Here is a 26,276-nt window from a genome sequence, read left to right on the forward strand (position 1 = left end):
TTTTCTTTTCACTCTCATGCCATTTTAAGTAATCCCTTATTAACTACAGAGCACCTATGGCACACATGTCAAACTCTGGCCCGCGGGCCAAATTTGGCCCGCGATATAATTATATTTGGCCCGCAAGATCATATTAAATATATATTAGAGTTGGCCCGCTGGCCGCCGTGCAAGTATAGCACATGCACAGCAGCAGGCACTACCATCGTAGTTTTTAGTACTTCCACAGCAGGCACAGCAGTACACCGATATAGTTAACGGGAAAGTTAATTAGATTTTAACAGCGGTGCCGATACAACGGACCCGCCGCCTAGCTCCAACGGACCCGCCGCCTAGCTGCAACGGACCCGCCACCTAGCTGCAACGGACCCGCCGCCTAGCTGCAACGGACCCGCCGCCTAGCTGCAACGGACCCGCCGCCTAGCTCCAACGGACCCGCCGCCTAGCTCCAACGGACCCGCCGCCTAGCTCCAACGGACCCGCCGCCTAGCTCCAACGGACCCGCCGCCTAGCTCCAACGGACCCGCCGCCTAGCTCCAACGGACCCGCCGCCTAGCTCCAACGGACCCGCCGCCTAGCTCCAACGGACCCGCCGCCTAGCTCCAACGGACCCGCCGCCTAGCTCCAACGGACCCGCCGCCTAGCTCCAACGGACCCGCCGCCTAGCTGCAACGGACCCGCCGCCTAGCTCCAACGGACCCGCCGCCTAGCTCCAACGGACCCGCCGCCTAGCTCCAACGGACCCGCCGCCTAGCTCCAACGGACCCGCCGCCTAGCTGCAACGGACCCGCCGCCTAGCTGCAACGGACCCGCCGCCTAGCTCCAACGGACCCGCCGCCTAGCTGCAACGGACCCGCCGCCTAGCTGCAACAGACCCGCCGCCTAGCTCCAACGGACCCGCCGCCTAGCTCCAACGGACCCGCCGCCTAGCTCCAACGGACCCGCCGCCTAGCTCCAACGGACCCGCCGACTAGCTCCAACGGACCCGCCGCCTAGCTCCAACGGACCCGCCGCCTAGCTCCAACGGACCCGCCGCCTAGCTCCAACGGACCCGCCGCCTAGCTCCAACGGACCCGCCGCCTAGCTGCAACGGACCCGCCGCCTAGCTCCAACGGACCCGCCGCCTAGCTCCAACGGACCCGCCGCCTAGCTCCAACGGACCCGCCGCCTAGCTCCAACGGACCCGCCGCCTAGCTCCAACGGACCCGCCGCCTAGCTGCAACGGACCCGCCGCCTAGCTCCAACGGACCCGCCGCCTAGCTCCAACGGACCCGCCGCCTAGCTCCAACGGACCCGCCGCCTAGCTCCAACGGACCCGCCGCCTAGCTCCAACGGACCCGCCGCCTAGCTCCAACGGACCCGCCGCCTAGCTCCAACGGACCCGCCGCCTAGCTCCAACGGACCCGCCGCCTAGCTCCAACGGACCCGCCGCCTAGCTCCAACGGACCCGCCGCCTAGCTCCAACGGACCCGCCGCCTAGCTCCAACGGACCCGCCGCCTAGCTCCAACGGACCCGCCGCCTAGCTCCAACGGACCCGCCGCCTAGCTCCAACGGACCCGCCGCCTAGCTCCAACGGACCCGCCGCCTAGCTCTAACGTCTCCTTGAGCTTCATCTGTGGGTGGGTGCCGCGGACGAGTTCCACTGCTCTCACGGTATTCCCGGTGAGATGGCGAGACCAGCGGGGACTCCTTGGGTTGTTGGCGGCGGTTGCGGCAGGCGGAGGCGGAGGAGGGAGAGGGGGCGGGGGGGGGGGGATGCCGCTCGGGTTTGCTGGCTGGGCTGGGGAGGGCTCCCTGCAGACCTCCGCTCCCTGGCATGCTTCTCGGCTACGTGCGATCCTTGGCTTAAAGGCTAGAGATAAATATTATTTATTGAATATTTTATTTCTTATTTATTAATGCTTCTTATGGAAAGAGTTTAACCAAAACTATTATTAAACATTTATTTTAATAAGAAAAAGTTTAACATTACATATGTTGAGAGAAAACATGCAGATGTTGTTGAAAATTTTCAATAAATATTTAGTTCGGCCCTCGACTTAGTCCAAGTTTTTAATTTTGGCCCTCAGTGAATTTGAGTTTGACACCCCTGACCTATGGCATAAGTTGCCATAGGTGCTCTGTGGTTAGTAAGGGATTACTTGAGGTGGTATGTGAGTGGAAAAAAAAGGCTGAGAACCACTGTTAGAATGAAAATCTAATGTAACTTAATGTAAAAATCTAATTTTGCATGCAAAGATATAGAACATTTCTTTAAAATATATATCAATGTTTTCTTTAGTGAATGCAATCAAATATTCACATTTCAATGTGAATAATATCTAAATGTAAAATTTCCAAACATTTGGACAAATTGAAAGCAGCTAATCAACAAGCCTGATTTTCTTTAAAATGTTTAAGATGTCAAGGCATTCAATATCAAATTTGATCCTATCCTCAAGAAAATTGTTCATTTATGCATATTTGAACTTTATTTTGACTTGAGTACTTCAATTTGACTTTCTCTCTCAATGTAAGTAAGGTGAAGATCACAGACTTCAGAATAGGGGACAGAGTCCACCCTCCTGCCCGCATTAATGGTGTTAAAGTTAAAAGAAAAGATAGCTTTAAATTCTTAGCAATAAATATCCACCTGGGACAAGCATATTGATGTGACGATCAAGAATGTACACATGGTCCTCTACTTTCTTCACAGACTAAGGAAATTCAGCATACCTGCTTGTCCCTACAGATGCACCATCAAAAGCAATACTTGCTGAATGCATCACAGCATGGTGTGGGAGCTTCTCTGATCAAGATTAGAAGCTACAGAATGTGTTGAGTGCAGCTCAGAACTTAACACTTTCCTTCTACGGCCTCCATCCAGCCCCTACAGCCTCGGAAAAAAGGAGAACTTACTTAAGGGCCTATTACATCTCAGACACACTCTCTTATCCTTACTCAAATCAGGAAGAAGGCAAAAGAGTGTGAAAGCACACACCCACAGCCTTAAAGCAGCCATCTGATGAACCCTATAAAACTGCTATTAGACTGCCCTTGCTTGGTGCTTGTTGAACTTCCTTTTCATTGTGATCCATCATCATTCAGGTACCCCGCCGTTCGGCGTGGGTGATCATGTCTCTCCGTCCATCACAATCTCTGACCTGCTGAATTGTAGTTGTTACCTCCCCTGTTCTCCTTTGGTGAAAGCTCCTTTTTGAGCTAAGACCATCGTCGATGTTGAGTTTAATGTAATCCTCTACTCAATGTAAATTGTGCTCATGTTAGAGGTCACCTGTCTAAAACTAGTCTATTCAGATAAGAACCCTTCTCACTGTACTAGGTATTTCGTAACAAATAAATTCAACTAAACTAATGCCTGTCTTTTGTACATAAACAAGTAAAGAAAATTCCTACTCTGATTAAGTTCCACAGATCCACAATTTTAATGCTCTGCAGATTTTTTTGGTCATCACTGACATTAATTTGTTAAAAATGAAAACTAGTCTGCTGTTTAAATTTGGTTTTCCAATATTCAGGATTATTAAGATTTCTGTCATATTGTTATTGGTCTTTACTAATCATCTCCAAAATACACATTAATTTGAAATTGTTCATTGAATTTAATTTCAAAATTATTTTTCAGTTTTTCTCACTTTGGTTCTCAGACTCTTTAGGCAAGAGAAGATTGCTGGTAGATGCCTGCATACCCTGGAATGTCAGCTTCAAGTGCTGGAGTTGGGCATCATGGGATATTCTTCAGTGATAGGACTAATTCATGCATGTTTAGGCTAAAAAGACCCCCCACAAAATTATAAAATGAGGGTAACATGCACCTGATGTTTGGAGAATAAGAAGACAATGTTTTATCTTTTAGGATTTTAGGATTGAGAAATAAACAGAGACATGAGGGGGTGGAGGAGGCAAGTAACATGTCAGAAGTATTTATAAAAAGAGAAGTATTAAAATATTTAGAAAGATTAACATTTGATATTTTTTAAATCTTCTAAATCAATTCACTCCCCTTTCACTTTCTGGGTAAGATCATTGGGCAAAAGACAATAGAACACAAGAACTAGGAACTAGAGTTAGCCATTAAGCCCCTCAAGCTTGTTCCAGCATTCAAAATAAAAATCACAGAACTCTCCCTCTGTATCAAAATATATTCTCTCAGATATGGAGATCAAAATCATATCCTAAATTCTGTCTTTGGCCTCATCAAAACCATATATTATTGAAGTAGGATATCTTTAGTTTTGTACTCAACATTGTAATGAAGGTGAACATACCACATTATACCTTAATTGGCTGCTGTAGCTGAGTGTTTGTTTTCAGTAATTTGTGTTCAAGGACACCCAGGTCCCTTTGATTATCAATACTTCCCAATCTCTCATCATTAAAAAAATACTCAACGTTTCTTTTTTTTCCCTGTTGAAATAGATAAGCCCACATTATTTTATATTGTACCCATCTGCTCTATTGTTGGCCACTCACAGAGCTTGTCTAAATCCTCTTGATGTCTCTTTGCATTCTCATCACGATTCACATTCCCACTTAGTTTTACAGCATCTACAAATTTAGGAATATTACAATCAGTTCCCTCAGTCAAACTGCTGATAATTGTGGCCAATGTCTGTGGTGGGAAATTCTACTACATCTTTTCTATCCATTTATGCAATGTATGTTTTTTTATTGCTGCGATAATTAATTATGCACATCTGCTGATGGCCTCAAATGCAGGAGCAAGACATAATTAAATGGAAGAATCCTATTTGAGTGTAAGAGTCCATTCTTATCTGACCCATTGGGGAGTCATGAGGGTACCATTTTTATATGGTTTGTACGGCTGGAGATTCTGTTGGCTGAGATCCTTATTGCGGCTACCCAATGCAGACAGCACAATGAGAGAGCAATCAGTGCCCCCTCTCATCTCTGATCTTCCTCTCACAACTAAAGCTGCCTCAAATCACTCCAAATATTTCTACTAAGTGTTTCTATTGAGAAGTGTCACTTAAAGAGATCCAGCCAATACAGAATAACATGCTGATAATGTTGTAAACTGTGCAAACTTGTGTAGGATGTCTTACTTGTTATATGCATGGGGAAAAATGTGGATTCAATAACATAAGGATTTCTAACCCATGGTGCTGTTAAAAGAGAGTTCTTATATTTTTGTTAATTAATAGGAAATTAACATGCAAATCCATCAAATTAATGAAAATCATGGGGTGAGAAAGTGAACAGTAGAGAACCAAATGTTGATCAGATACATTTTCTCAGGAATGCCTTGTTCTGGCCACTGTGGACAACAGCTTGCATTTCTGAAGTGCATTTAATGTAGAAATTGTTCCATGGGACTTTTCAAAGGAGGGGACAGAAGATAAAGGAGCAAACTTGATATAAAAGATGGGATTTGGTAAGGTTACTGAAAAAATGGTGAGGTTTAGAAAGGAAGACCAGAAAATAGAAACAAAATACCCAACAGCTGTGTTGCCAATTATAGAATAATGAGATGCAGTAATAGCCAGAACCAGGGGACAAATAACTGCAAAAGAGAGACTGGAGGTGATGGAATAGGCTGCAAATTCCCTCCTCTTTGAAGGGATCCAAATATCTGGATACAAGCATCCTTTGACAGGGAATCTGTGTAGCAGCTGAGGAGTGCTCAGATCCCCCAGTGGTTGCCTGCTTTTGCATAGATATTCTTGTAGGTAGGTATCCTGGTAGCAAATGCAGGTCTGTGATCTCCAGGGTGGAGAAACTTGAATTCTGATCCCAGAAAGGATAAAATCATCTGGCATAGATTGGAAAATTTTAGTTGTTTCTCTGCTATGGTACTAATGAAGGGATTCAGATTAGTATTACGCTACCTCAAGTCTATCTTTGGCTTGGCTTCGTGGACGAAGATTTATGGAGGGGGTAAATGTCCACGTCAGCTGCAGGCTCGTTTGTGGCTGACAAGTCTGATGCGGGACAGGCAGACACGGTTGCAGGGGAAAATTGGTGGGTTGGGGTTGGGTGTTGGGTTTTTCCTCCTTTGCCTTACGTCAGTGAGGTGGGCTCTGCGGTCTTCTTCAAAGGAAGTTGCTGCCCGCCGAACTGTGAGGCGCCAAGATGCACGGTTGGAGGCGAAATCAGCCCACTGGCGGTGGTCAATGGGGCAGGCACCAAGAGATTTCTTTAGGCAGTCCTTGTACCTATTCTTTGGTGCACCTCTGTCATGGTGAAGAAGAAATTGGCATGGCAGTCTCCCATGATGTAAGTGCATCTCCTTGTCCCTAAGCAAGACTTAGTGCAAGAAAACATTTGAATAGCTAACTGTAGATGCTTCTCTGGGGCTCCTGCCACAATTCAACCAAGAGGCTGAGTGGCTGTAAGTATTTAGTTTGATTGCACAGTCATTAGAGAATCCAAACCAAAAGATGGAATTATTTGTGTGAAATGTATGTAAATTTTCACCTCTAGAATGATTACATAAAAATCATCAAGTTAAGACCACAAAGGCAATTCCCCACCAGATATTTTCTCAGTCTAAACAAACAAAAGGAAAAAATAGGAAATAATGTGTGTCAGGTATTCAAAGGGTTAATTGAGATCATTAGCTTTTGCTCTCACTCTCTCTTCGAGAATTTTGTGAGATTAATTTGCCAAAAAAATTCAGGGGCAAAGAAAACAGTGGCATCGAAAGTAAAAGTAAGAAAAATTATAAAAGTTCAGGAAACACATAATTATTTAAAACATGTGGTTTGCATTTCTGAAAAATGTACAAGCTGTTTGTGGTTAAACTGTCTAATCGGCTGTTATCAACCCTACTCTGCTTTCTAGATCATAATTTACTGGATATTTTAGCTTCTGTGGCACATTAACTGCAGAGAAAAGGGAAAGCTTATCTTTAGGAATAATATTTCCAGTACTGCTGTACTGACAGTACATCTGGTTCTTCTGTTAGCGGCAGTTAAATTGAAATATTTCACAGCATGTGTCAAAAACATGCATAATGGTAATAATGACAGATCTGATTAAACCCGAGTGCCACCAGCTCCCTGGTTGACTTGGGTTGTGCAGGTGTGACCTTCTGAGTCTGTGTGTGTAAATAAAATTAATTACAAGAAGGGGCAATGACTCTGTGACATCACAAAGCAGAGGAACTCCCAAGAGGAAAACCTAATGGAATATTTTCCCTCAGACTAATAATATAGTTCATATTGACTTGTGGTAATTAGTGGATCATTAAAGCAGTTTTCCCGAAGTATCTGGCTGACTGATCAGATTAGAGAAAATGTTCTTCAGAACAAGCCCCTGTGTGGTCTGCTCGAGGAAAAAATATGCAACACAGCTTTTGCAAAGATGAAGATAAGCCACTGATTCATCACACTCTAGTGAGCATGCTCAAGCCCATAATTTTAACATGCCAGGCCTGCACAGGACTTGTCACAGATGGCAGGCTTGACAGTTCCTGTCTGTGGCGTTGATACACAACAGTTCAGCATAGGATCAGTGATATTCTGTCTCATTAGACCCATGCTAATTATCACAGCTAGTTTCAGGGGAAACCATGTGTTGAAATGGTCAATTTAAAGGAGTTTTTGCATCAACAAACCGATAATAAGGATTAGACACCTTATTATACAGCAACATGTTGCCTAAAAACTAATTTATTTTTTCGGAGGCATAGTTGTTACATTAGATCATATTCAATGCAATAAATATTTTGGGGGGAAAAAACACATAATACAAAACTACTTTCAGCTAACATTTAACCAACTGTTCAGGCTTCTCACTACTTCAATCCAGTTCTTCATATGGAAGATGTGGTTCAGTTCAATCTGTACATTTCCCCATGAGTGCAATGCAGGATATCTTTGCTAGTGACATAGGGAGATGCACTTACATCATGGGAGACTGCCTTGCCAATTTCTTCCTCTTTACTTGATGTAGCGTAATGCTAATCTGAATCCCTTCATTAGTACCATAGCAGAGAAACAACTAAAATTTTCCAATCTATGCCAGATGATTTTTAGTGAAAATCCTTTCTGGGATCAGAATTCAAGTTTCTCCTCCCTGGAGATCACAGACCTGCATTTGCTACCAGGATACCTACCTACAAGAATATCTATGCAAAAGCAGACAACCACTGGGGGACCTCACAATTTTTTTTAAAATGTGGATATGTGAATGCATTTGCTTCTCACATCCAAAAGGATGCGATCAGTTATCAGTTCTTGATCCTGGAATAAAAACTGTGGGCGTCAGCGGGATTTGGCTTATAAAAAGCAAAACTGTCTCACCCATACCATCAGAAATTTATTTAATTTTTTAAAATTTAGTAACAGGCTATATTTTGGCCCATGAGTCCATGCTGCCCAATTTATACCCAATTAACCTACATGCCCAGTACGTTTCGAATGGTGGGAGGAAACTGGAGCACCCAGGGAAAACCCATGTAGACACGGGGAGAACGTACAAACTCCTTACAGACAGCGTGGGATTTGAACCCCGGTCCCGATTGCTGGTGTTGTGCTAACTGCTCCACCAACCATGCTGCCCAATTATGAAAAGCTGGAAGTTTGCAACATGAAGGAAAATAGAGAACATTGGTTTTTCTGGATCCATTGTTAATATTGGATGAATAATTTTTGTATTGTTACAACACCGCATTTGTGAAACCATTATGAATATTTTCTTCTAAGTTAATCAACACATTGGCCGAAAAATACTTTAGGTCCCTATTAGGAACGTTAAAGTATCATTGCGCAGTTCACCCATGTGGATACATGCTGCTGCACTCAAACTGTATTTTACAAAGATGATACTGGTAACAGCACAAATGCATAATCACAAAGCATTATTCCCTAATAAAGGAACCAGTGTTCATTATCATTGCTACCAGCTCACTTTCATACTGTTGCTGGCACTTGGGTAACACCAGAGGTACAACTCTTACAGCAGCAGTAAAGAGAAGAAACCAAGATTATCTAATAACATAGTAGTGTACTCATGATGCCTACGTTAGCACACGCTCTACAGGTGAGTTCCAAGTCATTGTCCACTCATTAATTGAAGCCCATGAAAATGAGCCTTACACTCAATAAAAGCAAGACAAGTGTGCTTCACTAACCTGCCTTGTTCATGGTGAAATCCTTGAAAAACATGGACCATCCCCATTATCAGAAGCTACTCCTCAGCAAAATTAGTCAATGATGAGATTCACCTCAGCCAGCAATAAAGCAGCATTGGTGTTCTCTTGCATTTATCACACAAGACACTCCAGGCAGAAACCCCTCATTCTCTCAATGCCAACACATAAATTCATGATAAAGAAAAACAGACAAGGGAAGACAAAAGATGGTTGGGACTAGGTTTACTTTAGAAAAAAAATATTGTATTTACCTGTTGATGTTTAAACATTCAAGTGGATGAATCTGATAAGTTCCCAATGTAATGAGTGCACAGACTTATGAGAGACAGAATTTTATATATTTTAAAACATTGAAATTGTAGTGTCAGTTCATCCACTCAATCAATATTAATACAATGGAGGGAACAGGCACTTCCTCTGAATTGGGCAGGACAGTTTGCACCTGAACTGGAGAGGGAGTAATTTCCATGCAGGAAGGTATGCTAGTGCTGTTCCAGGGAGTTTAAACTAGATTTGCAGGGGAATGGGAACCAGAGTGCCAGAGCAGATAGGGTGGAAAAAGGTTATGTCAAAATAGACAGGAATCAAAGGGTTGTGTGAGGTGGGAAAAATCATCATTGCTAGGAGTATTATAGGAAAGGCAGACGAGTGTGGATGGCATGTGGAATTATGACATTGTGGCCATTAATGAAATAGTTTCAGGAAGGGCAGGACTGGCAGCTCAATGTTCTGGGGTTCTGTTGTTTCAGAGGCGATAGAGCCGAAGGGATGTAAGTGAGAGGGGTGGCATTGCTCGGCAGGGAAAATGTCACAGCAGTGCTCAGATAGGATAGACTAGAGGGCTCATTAACTGAGGCTATATGGATGGGGCTGAAAACAGATTAATGGGGTTGTATTATAGACCACCCAATAGTCAGCAAAATTGGAGAAGAAAATTTGCAGAGATAACAAATAGTTGCAGGAAATATAAAGTTGTGAGAGTTGGTAATTTTAACTTTCCACATATTGACTGGGACTCCCATTGCGTAAAAGGGCCTGATGGGTTGGTGATTGTCACATGTTCAGGAAGGTTATCTATATCAATATATAGAGGTAACAGGGAGAGAGAATGCTATTGGGAACAAGACAGGACTGGAGACAGAAGGGTGTGCAAGGGAACATTTTGCGTCCAGTGATCATAATCCCAATAATTTCAAGATAATTATGGATAAGGATAGGTGTGATCTGCAGGTGGTGATTCAAAATTAGAGATAGGAAATTAGAAATGATTGAGCCATGATTTTCCCTGGTAATGACATGCTTGGTAAATAGGAGATCTTGAAAGGTGAATTTTGAGAGAAGAGGGTTTGTATGTTCCTGTCTGGATTAAAGGCAAAGTTAACAGGCATGGGGAATCTTGGTTTACAAAGGAGATTGGGGATTTCTTTAAGAAGAAAAGAGAGGTTTATTGCAGGTATAGACAACAAGGAATAAATAAAGTACTTGAGTAGTATAAAACATGGAAGAAAAACTCAAGGAAGAAATCAGGAAGGCAAAAGAAGACATCAGTTTGCTCTAGCAGACGAGATGAGGGAACATCCTAAGGAACCCTTTACAGATTAAAGAGGAGGAGGTGCTTGTTATCTGTAGGCAAATAAGGGTGAATAAATCCACAGGGCCTGAAAGGTATTTCCACAGGGCCTGAAAGGTATTTCCACAGGGCCTGAAAGGTATTTCCACAGGGCCTGAAAGGTATTTCCACAGGGCCTGAAAGGTATTTCCACAGGGCCTGAAAGGTAATTCCTCAGGGCCTGAAAGGTATTTCCACAGGGCCTGAAAGGTATTTCCACAGGGCCTGAAAGGTATTTCCACAGGGCCTGAAAGGTATTTCCACAGGGCCTGAAAGGTATTTCCACAGGGCCTGAAAGGTATTTCCACAGGGCCTGAAAGGTATTTCCTCAGGGCCTGAAAGGTATTTCCACAGGGCCTGAAAGGTATTTCCACAGGGCCTGAAAGGTATTTCCACAGGGCCTGAAAGGTATTTCCACAGGGCCTGAAAGGTATTTCCACAGGGCCTGAAAGGTATTTCCTCAGGGCCTGAAAGGTATTTCCTCAGGGCCTGAAAGGTATTTCCTCAGGGCCTGAAAGGTATTTCCACAGGGCCTGAAAGGTATTTCCACAGGGCCTGAAAGGTATTTCCACAGGGCCTGAAAGGTATTTCCACAGGGCCTGAAAGGTATTTCCACAGGGCCTGAAAGGTATTTCCACAGGGCCTGAAAGGTATTTCCAGAGGGCCTGAAAGGTATTTCCACAGGGCCTGAAAGGTATTTCCACAGGGCCTGAAAGGTATTTCCACAGGGCCTGAAAGGTATTTCCACAGGGCCTGAAAGGTATTTCCTCAGAACTTGAGGGAGGGTAGAGTAGAAATTACAGGGGCCCTGGAAAATACAGTATATGAGGCACCAGAGGATTGCAGGGTAGCTCTGTGGTTTATAACAAGCTCTAAAAATAAACCACAAAATGATAGGCCGGTGAGCCTGACATCAGATGCTTTTGGAAAGTATTCTAAAAGATTCCATATACAAGTATTTGGATGGTCAGGACCAGATTAGGGATAGTCAACAAGACTTTGTGTGTGGTATGTTATGCTTAACCAATCTTATAGTTTTTTATATTTACGTGGTTACCAGAAAAGTTCATTTTTTAAATTTATTTACAGCATTATAGAAGCAGATTCTGGCCATTTAAGCCCATGCTGCCCAATTACACCCCAATTAATGGACAAACCCATATGCTTGATGAACACACAGGAGGAATCTAGTGAACAACCTTCTCAAAGCAAAATGCATCTTTAATTCTTCTGATGCATTGAGTCATAAACATGACGTGACGTCTCCTTTTCTGCTCAGTTTTCATGGTCTGGAAATCTGTACAATTTGTGCTATTTTTTAGTCCCATGCAGATGATCAACAGTTATTTCTAAGGTAGATCACAAATTTCTGAGTCATATCTAGGCTATACTATTATTATATTTCTTATTTATTTATGAGTGAAGGCTTCAGTAGAAAAAAAATGCATTCAAATGGAACTTTGGGATTTTACAACCCCATCAGATGCTTTTATGCACCTTCTCTGAAGTAATCTAGTAAAAAGAATATCAGCTGCCAATTTGAAAGATCCAAGAAACATCAAATGAAATAACTGCCAATCTAAACCATTTTTGGTGACCATGGGTGAAGGAGGAATATTGGTCAGAACACTTTAGAATTTTGCAAAGGAGCGCCAAAAATCGGTAAGAAAGGGAAAAAGGAATATAAGATTAATCCAGTGAGCATTATGAAGCCAGACACAAAAAGCCAAAAGCCTCTTTAGATATGGAACAAAGCAAAAGATTAGCGAAAGTTAATGTGAACCGCTTACAGGATAAACTTGGGAGAATAAGAAAATGGCAGAGAAATCTTACAGCAATTTTATGTCTGACTTCCCAGAAAAGATCTGGGAAATACTGGAAAGCTACAGGCCAAAGTGAATAAAGAATGACTGAGAAACAGATACCCCAACTACAACAGAATAAATTAAATTAGCACAATATGCAAAGTCAGAAAAAGAGATAATAAATATGAAAGGATAGATAATAAATATTCAGTTGCAATTAGTGCAAGAAAAAATATTTCAGTAGTGTAGAGAGATCTTTTTGTTAAATGCAAGAGTGATGAACCTGTGGAATTTTACGTCTGATAAGTTTGATGCTTTTAAGAAGGTAAACAATATGTCTCCAAAAAGGACATCAAAACACATGGCACAAAAGGAGGATAAGCCATGACTGCACTGAATAATGGAACAGGCTCAAAGACTGAATGGCCCATTCTTACTACCATTGCCTATGTTTAAATGGAAAAACAATTATTAGAAAATAATACAGCAAAAACCCTTGATATCCAGCACCTTAGGGGATTGATATATGCGGGATAAGCAAACTTTCTGGATAGTTGTGATTGTGTGTTGCAGATTGGTGAACTAATGGCAAGTGTGTCAATTTAAACCTGTATTTTTTTACCTATTTATTCTCTGCAATTTTTTTTGCCAGTTGCTTGAAGTTGCCAGTTGTTTGAATTCTGGATAATAGGAGTTTTACTGTAATAGGTCTATGCAGAGCCAATATGGAATTGAAAAAGAGAAATCTGTTGGAGATCTTCAGAGTCTTAGCAGAATAGATAATCGAGAATCAGTGAACTTTTGGACTAATATTTGGACTCTCAGAACACTTTCAATCAGTCGATACATGACATATTTAAATATAATTAACAAATATCAGATGGGGTTAAATATTGGTTTAAAGGAGGATTGTTGCAGACAGAAAACAGAGAGTGGGAATAAACAATTCATTTTTTTGGTTAGAAGCTAAGCAAAGTGAGATGCCATGGAATGGGGATCAACTCTGGAGAATGCCTGTCCATAATTTATAGCAATGATTTGGATAAAGGGGCCACCTCTAAAATATCCAAATTTGTTGATAGGCAGCCATGTAAGTTGTGAGGAGAACAGAGAGGCATCAGGGGAATACCGACAGGTTACATGAATGAGGGTCACTGCAGAATAAATATAATGTGGAAAAAAAAACAGATCATCCATTTTGTTTTTTCAAATGACAAGATTGAAAGATGTTGGTGTTCAGTGGGATCTAGATTTTCTTGTTCAGGAATTACTGGCGCTAAAGGTGTAGAAACAACACCTGTATTGCAAGAGAATTTGCGAACAAGATGTCTGACTGAAATTATATTGATGAGAATATATTGTATATTCAGACAAGTTTTCTTCATAACAGGATAAACTTGCCATTTTAGCAATGCTCATATGTCAATGAGGATGATTCCTGAGGAAGGAAAGATTAAACAGACTAGGCCTGTGCTATCTTGAGTTCATAAAAATAAGATTCTTATAAGGTATATATAATAAGAATATTATTATGATCTTATTCTTAAATGTATATATTTCTTATTGAAATATATGCATTTTTTTTCCAATGGGACTTGACAGGTTGGATCCAGCAATGAGTTTTCTCTTGGTTGAGGTATGTGGTACCAGGGATTCCAAAGTTCAGGCCTGAAATGGGAGGGTCGTGAACCTTTGCAATACTAACCCAAAAGGGCTGAGGAAGCTCAGTCACTGAGTATATTAAATTCATAGATTGACAGATTTTTTTTTAGATAGTAAGGCAACCAAAGGATATGGGGTTGGAACAATAAAAAAGGAGATGGGTCAGCCATTATCTCTTTAAACGACAGAGCAAATGTGAGGAGTTGAATGGCATACCCATGGCTCTTATGTTCAGGGCAACTTCCAACTCCGTCAACCTTTACATCCAATCAAATAAGCAAGAAGTTCCAGGAATAAAAATCATCCAGAAGATAGGAGGTCAGCAGTGCAGCAAAATTGAGCTGAAGGGTGACTTTAATTTCAAATCCAAGTCCTGGATGAGAATATCAAGTGTTGCAGATGCTTTTCACAAACTACACAGCCTACATGTAACAAAAGAAAATACAAAGAAGCAAGAGTTGCATCAGTTGTTCTTTAGTGTTTAAAATTCTATTAAAATCTCACAACTCTGAATCCATTGGTGAGTGAGGGTCACTCAAAGACATGATCAGTGAGGTCCTGATACCTATCTAAATGAATAGTTAGGTAGATGTATTCTAACTAAAGTGAAACACTGACAAAACTGAACTGGATTTAATGGTCAACAGTTAACAAAACCATGGAATAAAAACCATTCATTCTTTTCAGAGGGAAGTGTGAATGCAAGTTCACTTCCATTACAACAAGAATAAAACAAACTGACATGCTAAGCAATTAAACATCTGTACTCCAGCATCATAAATTATAATTTCTATGTTCAAAGTTGTAAAAGATTTACTGGTAACAATATAAAAGCAGAAAAATGAAACTAAAGCTGACTTTGATGAACTACTGCAATCCATAAATGGGACACAACTACCAGGCATAACTAATTTTCAAATCCTTTACAGCCAGTATTTTCTGCCGTGAAATGATTGCAAACAAAATAGCCACATATTGCAAGTTAGATATGTTGGTCAATTAGCCCGAACATATCAAAAATGTTCTGCACAATGCATACATTCGCCATAATTTTCCCTTACCTGGCTCTTTGTTGCTGCAACCTTGGCAAATAGTGCTTGAGACACTTTGGCCCTCTTCATTTCCTGCTGAATCTCATCGTAAATGGAAGCATTAATATTAAGTGCACAGCCTTCCGATTTACCATTCCATTCAGTTGTAATGGAGGATGTTTTGACCTAGATAAAGTTTTAATCTGAGTTAATAAAGTACAATGGGAAACAAGTCTAAATGCAAAGACAAATATCTCCTTGTGTTACTGGAATTCTTTCACCAAGATATACTACTGATGTCTTCACAGATTTCCAACCTGGAATTCAGCAAGTAATTAGATTTCTGGATCTCACTGAATCTTTAAAGAAAAAATCAGAACATAGTATCAACCACAAACATAAAACATAGATATGGAATCAAATCTGACAAGCATTGAATAAGTTCATTGAAGAGTTGGCACTGTTTGCCAACAGCTAACATTGTCATGGAAAAAGAACACTGACACATTTAACTGAACATTCAAGAACCTCAGGGCTCATAATACTTTCAATCAGCCTCATTTATCAACCTTTAGTTTGCGGCTTCTTTTATTTTCATATAGAGGGTTGCTTTAATATAAATAAAATTGTTGAACATCAAAACTTTAGAACTGCCTTCATAGTTATATATAGCATGTATAAACTTTCAAATGAATGCAGACATTATAAAGAATATGGAAGTGCAGTGTGACTTTTTCCTATTTCACCATGAATGAATCTATTCCATTGTGAATACAACTGAGCCAATCATACAAACAAACTTCTCTGTCAACTCTGTTTATGCTTCCCACTACCTCAGAAAGCAGCCAATATATTTAAAAGGCCCACCCACCCCAGTCACAGTCTCTCCATTGGGCAGAAGAAGCTCGAGTTTGAAAATACAGGCTATGAGATTGAATGACAGTTTCTTCTCCACTGTTATCAAACTCTTGAATGGGCCTTTCATTAGTAAAATAATACCAATGGAACTGAACTTTTTTGTCTGTAACAGTAACCTTTGTACTTTTGTTTTATTTTGCATGAACTGTTGTGCTCAAGGATAATTTGACTTGACTGGATAGCAAGCAAAACCAACTTTTTTCACTGTATCTCGTTACATGTGACAATAAACAATTCAATTTGATGAATTTGCATCTTTAAGATGGAAAGTTTAATTTTTATTATACAGTTACCTAATTTAATCACACTGGCACATTACAATTGCAACTGTTGATGTTGTTTGGATCAAACAGTGGGTGGCTTGCTGCAGTGGATCAATAATATCCGAGCTGAGATTATGCAAACTTTGATTAGGTCAATTGGCTTTATGGATATTTGGTTCAGAGTTGGAATAACATGGGGTAAATAATTGTCCCACATTTGCTAAACATTACATTTGCATTGTTCTTTATTTCCAAACTTTAGTTTCCATTGACTTTCAATTTCAGTGCATGGACACATTTCTTTCTCGAGATGATGCAATTCTTTTGTGTCCTAATAAAATATAATAGAGCAAATTTATTAAAATTCTGCCTACAAAGTATATACACTTTGAGGACATAGATCAGAGTATCAAGCATGAGATTAGCAACACCATTTTTCTGCCATTCCTGGTTAAATGGCTATTCAAAGGAATAATTGAAAAATATAAAATACAGAATTCTGCAAATAAATAAAATTTACTTCAATGTCTGATTTACAAATCCTTTCTCTGATTGACTATAATTCCACCTTGCAAGTGGAGGATCAAAAAATTCCATATGGTTCCCAGGGCAGCAATGGCCAATACCAGAGGACATCTGGATAAGGTTTACGGAGGAAAGTTTAGGGGAGATGTCAGAGGTAAGTTTTCTTTTTACACAGAGAGTGGTGGGTGCCTCGAATGCATTGCCAGGGTTAGTGGTGGAGATGTTACAATAGGGACATTTTAAAAACTCTTACAAAGGCACATGGCTATGTAAAAAAAAAAGAGGGTTCCGTGCTGTGAGATTGGGGTTAGATTGATGGTGGAGTAGATTTATATAGGTCGGCACAACATCATGGGCTGAAGGGCCCTGTACTTCTGTGTTCTATATACTAATGTTACGATGGTCTTCCTTTAATAAATTTAAATGGAGCAGGATATGACATTCATTTCACTGAGCTGAATGAAAGCTGTAACTATCTAAGATCTGAGCTGAATGAAAGCTATAACTATCTAAGATCTGAGCCACACACTGAATCAAAAAATAAATTCACCATGATTCAAAGAAAAAGCATTTGAAACAAATCACATTAGTAGAATCCACAACCAGCTTCAGAAAAAAAAACATGCAATTGGATAGGTTTATTTAGTGATTACCTGTTGGGTACGGTTAGGAGAACTTATCAAAGGTGCAGTTCCAATCCCTGAGGCTGCATTGAGGCTTCTCTCCCTCTCATCTTGGTAAATACGGTCCCTTTCTGCTTCAGGCAAGTTTAAAAAATTCTGCATTGCTCTCAGATTGACCAACAATGACTGTGAGGCAGTCTTTGGGTCCTCTTCTTTTCTGAGTATTTCGGATAGTAGACCCTGATAAAAGAAGAAGCAGAAACATCACTGTGGTAACTTTGTGAAATGAACTGGACCAGAGGCCTTGAATTATTCACTTGGTACTTTGCCGGCGTCAACCTTCAATGACAGTGAATACATTAATGCTTAATGATACTTTGGAAGAAATACTCAATTGTAATTCTAATTTGATAAATGCTGTACATTTCCATTCATGACATTATCCAGAATGTAGGAGATTACTGCACAAAGTTAAATAAAGCATGCTGTGGTAAATCCACAACTGCACAATTGTGGCGAGCTAAAAATGAAAGATATTGTGGCAATAGTAAATGAAAGATTTTGCAATCAAATTGTCACCATGCGATTTATGAATACAATACCGCCAAAATGTTTGGCCTGGAAGTCAGCCTGAAGAAAACTGAGGTCCTCCATCAGCCAGCTCCCCACCATGACTACCAGCTCCCCCCACATCTCCATCGGGCACACAAAACTCAAAACGGTCAACCAGTTTACCTATCTCGGCTGCACCATTTCATCGGATGCAAGGATTGACAACGAGATAGACAACAGACTCGCCAAGGCAAATAGCGCCTTTGGAAGACTACACAAAAGAGTCTGGAAAAACAACCAACTGAAAAACCTCACAAAGATTAGCGTATACAGAGCCGTTGTCATACCCACACTCCTGTTCGGCTCTGAATCATGGGTCCTTTACTGGCATCACCTACGGCTCCTAGAACGCTTCCACCAGCGTTGTCTCCACTCCATCCTCAACATTCATTGGAGCGACTTCATCTCCAACATCGAAGTATTCGAGATGGCAGAGGCCGACAGCATCGAATCCACGCTGCTGAAGATCCAACTGCGCTGGGTAGGTCATGTCTCCAGAATGGAGGACCATCGCCTTCCCAAGATCGTGTAATATGGCGAGCTCTCCACTGGCCACCAAGACAGAGGTGCACCAAAGAAGAGGTACAAGGACTGCCTAAAGAAAGCTCTTGGTGCCTGCCACATTGACCACCGCCAATGGGCTGATATCGCCTCAAACCGTGCATCTTGGCGCCTCACAGTTCGGCGGGCAGCAACCTCCTTTGAAGAAGACCGCAGAGCCCACCCCACTGTCAAAAGACAAAGGAGGAAAAACCCAACACCCAACCCCAACCAACCAATTTTCCCCTGCAACCGTGTCTGCCTGTCCCGCATCGGACTTGTCAGCCACAAACGAGCCTGCAGCTGACGTGGACTTTACCCCTCCATAAATCTTCGTCCGCGAAGCCAAGCCAAAGAAAAAAAACAGATCATCCTTTACCCAAACAGAACTCTCAATTAATTTTTAATTAGCAGTGATTTTAAATTTTCAAGCAGTTAAGGTATTAACTACATATGCAACATTTCAATATGAAAATAACTGTTTATCAATATTCCAGAACTATCTGTATTAGACAAAACTTCACAGGCTTGATGGGTATGGAACACTCACAATGGAAATGTTAATGTGCATTTCATTACCATCTGTTAACAGATGCCATGCTAGCTGCAAGAATATCCATGCAAAAAGGAAGAAACAACATCTACTGGATTAATAGATGCAAATATTTGTAAACACCAGTTATTGATGCTGCACAATCTTGCTTTTTTTGAGTGGGTATGATCAAGAGAAAAATTCTAAAGCTTTTACTTAACAACATACCATTTGCTTTGTCTCCTTTGATATTGGTATTAACTTTTCTTATAGCCTAGGTATCATATTATATTGCAAAGATAATGCTAGACTACTGTTAGAATACACTTCAGTAATTCCTTAGCAGATGCCAAATAGACCATAGAATACTGAATCTGCAAAAAAAAAGATTTGTTCCCAACAGGCCTGACGATGCATAAAATGGCTGACTACCTTTAATGTTCATTTTGGAACAGTCACTGTGCTTTCAACCACTTTATGAATGTTTTCAGCTGTATATATAACTATTATCAGATTTATAATAAAGGAGGAAAAAGGCAACACACAGAATTTGACTAATACCTCCAAGTTTATTGAAGTACAATCATTCCCATTTGTTCTCTTTGACAATTGCATAAAATTGGAAAGTGATTTCTTTGTGTTCTCAAATTGATTTACAAATCAGACTTCCAGTATAGAAACTTCTGCTATCAAATTTTAATGAAAGAAAAATTACCATGATGAAACCAACTACACAAATTCAAACATTGGATAGTAGTTTTATTCTACTGTGGATTAAAAAATTTAGTCAAAGTGATCCTCACACTTCACTCATGCTTGATAATCTTTCAAACAGTGGTGTGCCAATCGATATTTTGACAAGTTTTTACCAATTAATGTATTTGCCATCAGGCGAAATGTTATGAGCATATCATAATGTGGTACAGGTGCCTAACCTTTTATCCAGAATTCCGAAAACCAGCAACCTCCAAAAACCTGCATTTTTTTTTGGTAGATGGGTTCTGCTCATCTAGCACCAAATCTGATACGAAGCGATCCTCGCTCAAATCCCATGTATCCCGTCACATTCCACTACTTTATAAGCACCTCTGAATTGCCTGTCCAGAGTCGCGGTGTTTTCAGTCTGCACAGCAGCAGCTCAATGGCCATCATTGCTACCCAGAATCCCCCACGCAACTGAAACCACTGTACCAGTGCCAGTGCAGGGGAACTGAGAAGGGGAGGGGAGGGGGTGTTCTCCTGGTGCTGGGACAGAGGGGGGTGGGGGAGAGAAAGAGAGAGAGAGACAGAGACAGAGAGAGAGAGAGAGAGAGAGAGAGAGAGAGAGAGAGAGAGAGAGAGAGAGATATGATGGCATGACTCGGGTGGGCGAGGGAGGAGAGAGATAGCAGCACGACTTGGGAGGGCGAGGAGGAGAGAGATAGCAGCACGACTTGGGAGGGCGAGGAGGAGAGAGACGGCAGCACGACTCAGGCAGGCGAGGGGGGAGAAAGATGGCAGCATGTCTCGGGTGGGCTTAACGAGACAGAAATCAAAAATGATTCCAAACTCCGGAAGATTCTGAATAACGGAAGGTGTCCGGTCCTGTCAATCCCGGATAAAAGGTTAGGCACCTGTACTATAAATCTTCCATTAAGTTGTTCAAACTCATTTTTACAGATCATTTATAAGACTGTAGCCAGACCAAGTCATTCTCAAAAATGTTTTTCAACCTATGAATTATTAATTTTAAAACTAAAAATGGAATAATTGGACAATTATTAGTCTTCAGTTCAACTCAATAATCAATAAATTGTTGTGCAAAATATTCATTGTATATTTAATTACCAGTAGTTATTATTCAACTAATCTACTGCAAGACTTAATTAGCAAAATTATCAATTGGTACAACCCTTAATTTACATATAGGCCAACCATTTTCTTTCACATCCTGAAAATCTGTAGATGCTTAGGCCAAGTACAATACACAACAGCACTGGAGACACACAGCAAGCATGCAACCTCCATTGGACATAAAAGGTAACCAACATTTTGGGCCTAAGACTTTTGTCAGGAATTACTTCCTCTGGATGTTGTATGACCATAAATTTGCAAAAGACTGAACTTAAAACTGTTGTGATTTACTGGTAATTTGCTTTAGAGCTGGATGGTTGTCTGAATATTTTTGATTTATTTTTAAGTTATAATTATTAAAAGTATATTTCAATGGAATTGTTACACCTGCTAAGTTCACACTATAAATAAAACAGGTTTTAGCCTATATGCCAACTCCAGGCATCATTACAGAATGGAACTCAACCAGTTTGTTCAGATTGCTTTACAGAAAGCTCTTCCTCACAGGTTCACTAAAAACAAAATCACAGTTGTCATGTGAAAAACAATCACTGATTTTCACAACATGGTTACAATTACACACATATTTTTTCCAAAGAAATTAATTTGTAGTGTTAAAATATTTACCCTGATCAGTGATTTCCCATATTGGTTTTGGTTTTACTTTACAAAGGAAATTATTAATATACATGAATATCAAAAACTGCAAATGATGAAAATCCAAAATAAAATCAGAACCCTGCTCCATATTTCCCTTATTTTTTAATCTTTGAATTATTGGCATGTTCTCAGTTAATAACTAAGAACATGACATTACATTATTACAAAGGTATGAAGGAACATTTTGAAGGCATTCGCCATCATTGTTCCAAAGGTTTTCTGTGAACAAATTAATACTAAGAAAAAAGTCCAATTTACTTACTTCACATATAAAAATTAAAATAAATGTTAGGATTTTAAAAAAAAATCTTTTAATCAGAAGCGAAGTAGAATATGAAATCATATCCTCAATTTGGGTCACTCTGAATTGGCTACCATTAAAAAAAAATGAGAGAAATAAGAGTGGTGGGTTCATTTGTCTTAAATGAAAGCAAATGAAATTGGAGAATGATTCGTCCTCGCATTGCATACCTCCAGCCTCTGAGAAGAAGTAAAGAAGAAATGAGATATGATTATCAGAATGTCCAAGTAATGGCATACATGTAGAATGTTTATGTTTGTTTTCCATCCACTGAACATTAGACTACTTAATTGTGATTAGATTATATGCACCTATTTTGGGGAACACAACAAAGCCTAGCTTTACTTTGAATGTATAAGCAAGCGTCAACTGTGAAGTGTGCATGTGTTGAAGGATAAACACAAAAAAGGAGATACTCCCTTAGCATTTAGTTCTTTGAGGAAAGTCCAGAAATACTAAAATATGAAAAGAGTTTTGTGCATTGCACCCAAAGGAGAAATTGGTCTATGCTTTCTCAATCAGTTCTGCATGCCTGAGCTTTGGTCTCAATTAAGCAGTGAACGTGAATAAACCCAACTGTCGTTCAAGATTTATTTTAGTCTAAAATACAGAGAAAAATTGATTAAAACAAAATTCATTGTAGATTAATGTAAATTTATGTTAAGATCTGAAAAAGGGGAAGTAAAAAAATGTAGTGAATCAAATAACCAGTAAACTTACTTGTAGTTGCCTTATGAAAGGCAGCACGTTTACAGTAGCTGACCTTTGATGCATGGTGAGCAGATTTACTTAAAAATGTGAAAATCAATAGCATGAAAAAAATGGGAGTTGTTTGTAGCCTAAATTTACTAGGCATGTACAGTATGCCCTTTCTAAAATGCACTTTTGGAAACTACCCAAACAGATTGTTATGGGAAGGTACATGTTCCAACAAGAATCAGTTGAGTACAGTTGGACAGGGATGTCGTATAACAGAGTAGTACTGTTGGTGCATTTTAAAAATTAAATACTGTTCTTATCAATTATTTAACATTTTTTAAAACTTGTGCTAGTTATTTTTTTTTAAAGACTTTTAACTTTGATAAATTATCTCTTTATGCAGCAGGCCATAATACAGTGTTTTATGTAACAAGTTCCTTGAAAAGGCTATTCCTTTAAAAATTTCTGAGGCACAAAAACTTTCCCTTTTTTTAAAAACTGCACTCTAAAGAACATTTTTATAAATACGGAAAATTCAGGAAGCAGTCAGCAAATCGGCAGCCTCTCTGAAACGAGAGAGAGGCAAGTGTTACTGTTTCAGGTTGAAGACCCTTCAGCAGAACTGGGAAATTGAGGGAACAAATCAGCTTTAAGTTGCAGAAATGATGGAAGACAAACGGATAGGACTGGTAGAATCTCCCTGATATGGTGACCCAGGGTAAAACAGATAGGGGGGGGGGAGTGAGGAGGGAGTGGAGAGAGAGGAGAGAGGAGAGAGGAGAGAGGAGAGAGGAGAGAGGAGAGAGGAGAGAGGAGAGAGGAGAGAGGAGAGAGAGAGAGAGTTAGGAGTTAATATTGCAGAGAGAGAGTCCTACAGCAGAACTGGTCAGATGCCTGCCACTTTAATTCTCCATCACATTCCCACTCTGATTTATCTCTCCATGATATCTCACATTGTCCCAACAAAGGACAATACAGATGTGAGGAATAACAAACCATCTTCCATATGAACACAGCAACCTTCTGAGCTCAATAATGAACTTAACAATTTCAGAAAAATTACTTTGTTCTGTTTGAATCAAAAGGGATGAGTTCTACTGTAAGATTATCTATATCTATTATTAATTCAATTGATCTCTTTCCATAAATTATGATCTGTGCATTTTCAACATTTTTCTGTAACTTTCAATTCTGACCAGGTTTAGCATGTTCTTTTGTTTTCTCCCAAATGCTCCTTGCTTATCTATTATCTAGTTGGCTCCATTAATAGCAGTCTCATCCTATCAGAGATATTCTCTTGATGCTATCTAGCACATACTCATCTTCTTCATAATTTAAAATAACATGTTTTCTCACTTTTATGGTCTTCAACGTGAAACATTAACTTCATCCTGCTTTCAAAAATGCTTCTTGTCCCACTCAGCGTTTCGAGCACTTGTTGCTTTTTTACAGATTTTCAACATCTGCAGTTTTTATTTATATTTTAAGCTGCAAGGCTATCTTCAATTGCATCCATGGAAGTGGGAGGAATATCAATCCCCAGATCTTCAGACAGAAATTACTTGGACTGAAATCGCATGCTGAAAGAAATCAATAGAAGATGTTGAACCCAGTAAGAAGCCAATGTTGTTAAACAAGGAAGTCAGCAGAATGCTGGAGCCAAGTGCAATACACAAAGATGCAGCGTAAACTCAGCAGGTCACGCAGCATCCATAGGACATTCAAGATTTAGTATTCTTTTATTGTCATGTAATAAAACAGAAAATGCGATATGACACAAAATTTCCTTTAGTCTATTGGGAGGCAAAAATTTGCTGAAAGCAAAAATTGCCCAGCGCCTTTTACACCCAAAGAAAGAGAAACAAAACAGAGTCCCCCAGGGACTCTGAATATCCATGGCTTCACCTCCAGCACTCCCACAGCCACACAGCCTTCAGTTCAAACCATAAGCAAACCGAGCTCCAGATGCACACCTCTGTCACAATCAGAAAGCCTTCAGTGCTCTCTTGCTTCTGGATTCTGATAGTTGATACCCCTTCAGCTAGTCTTCAGCCAGTCTCCAGCGGTTCGCAGCCTGGTAGGAATCCTTTTACCATAGTCGCCAGCAGCCCACATCCTCAGTGGTTACCTTGCCTGGACCTAAAGGGTAAAGGCCTGAGCCCTTTGTCAGGAATTACTTCCAATAGATGCTGCACAGCCATCTGAGTTTCTCCAGCCTTTTTGTGTGTTCCACTTGATTGTTGGTGAGGAGAAATGGAAATGAGTGCTTCAGGTTCATAGCCATCTGAAGGTGTCACGGCAATTACATTGGTTACTCAAAACCCTTAAAATAATGAATAAATTTTAAACACAATTTTGGCCCTTAACCTGGTCATCATCGACTAGAATACTTGACAAATAGTAAATGCTGTTATAATATATATAATGAATGGCGGCAATGTATGATCTCCTTTGACTCAAACTTTTACCCAGTGGAAAAAGATTCTGATGAATACATTCATACTTTATGCCAAAGATAACAGTTTTACTCAGTGGGGTCACACTGAGAATCGATTGTGGTGAGAGATGGATGGACTCAGGACTACCATATACACCTGTACCAACAAAACAGACATTTGCCACAAATTTTATACTTGATCCAGACTACAATTTTGTTTTCCACCAGGCAACATTTTTACTGTATTCAAAATGGATGATTTGTTTCTTTACACATGATCATGCCTGGAATGTTTAAAACTGTTTTTTTGAATATCCTGAGGTATGAAAGGCACAGTGGAAAACCTGAATATGCACATTAGCTCATTGCAGTGATGTTTTATGGAAGATTTTTCTGTACTTATTTTCTATCAACTTGGTTGCAACCCCAAATCTGTAATGTTCTTCATATGTCCATGCTACTGGGCAATTAACTTGCAAAAAAGGGAAAAAAAAGTGTAATGCTACAACTTACAACATTTAATTTTGAAAAATAGTAAATGGATCTATTATTACTTAAGCTAGCCAGAGTCGCTTTGAGACTAACATTTTAGTTCAATGCTGCTGACCAATCAGGCTGAGTGAGCATGATGGAAACGCACCAAACTTGGTTCCATCTCCAGTTTAATAGCACTTTTAGGTGGACTGATGCACCATCAATGACTCAAAAGACTACAGTTAGGCTTTCATTGGCAACAGAATAAAGGCACATCCCTGCTCGCCAACTGTCCCGAACTGGAGCTGGGCTGGGGGACAGTCACCTTTAATCAGGAGCCTGTAGGAGGGGCCACAGGTACAGTCAGCCAATGGGTGTGCCCAGACAGATAAATATATACACAAAGTGGCTTACCACATTCACCCCTTATTTTTAAAAAAGTGTCCTTTGGGGTCAAGCGTTGATGGTACAATCGCAAATTAAGTATTTTGGATCATCTGTTTTTCTTCTGTGACTGTCAATGTACCATCTGTGCCTGTGGTGCAGCAATGGAGTCCTGGACAGTCTGGGGCGCCTGTATACGATTGTCAGCGTTGAGCTGGTGGGTGCACGGCAACGAGTCTGATGTGACAT

General features: G+C 40.3%; 1 protein-coding gene across 12 annotated transcripts in view; it reads right to left on the reverse strand.

Annotated features, from left to right (window-relative positions):
• LOC138750977 (DNA-binding protein SATB1-like) overlaps window positions 1-26,276 on the reverse strand; it is a 171,249-nt gene that overhangs the window by 63,438 nt on the left and 81,535 nt on the right. For all 12 annotated transcript variants that reach the window (XM_069913107.1, XM_069913078.1, XM_069913087.1 and 9 more), the window contains 2 exons: window positions 17,586-17,795; window positions 15,257-15,412 (listed from right to left, as the gene is read on the reverse strand). In XM_069913107.1, coding sequence (XP_069769208.1) covers window positions 15,257-15,412; window positions 17,586-17,795 — 366 coding nt within the window. The remainder of the gene's footprint in view (window positions 1-15,256; window positions 15,413-17,585; window positions 17,796-26,276) is intronic.

This window comes from Narcine bancroftii, chromosome 1, assembly GCF_036971445.1.
Source record: "Narcine bancroftii isolate sNarBan1 chromosome 1, sNarBan1.hap1, whole genome shotgun sequence".
Classification (NCBI taxonomy): domain Eukaryota; kingdom Metazoa; phylum Chordata; class Chondrichthyes; order Torpediniformes; family Narcinidae; genus Narcine; species Narcine bancroftii.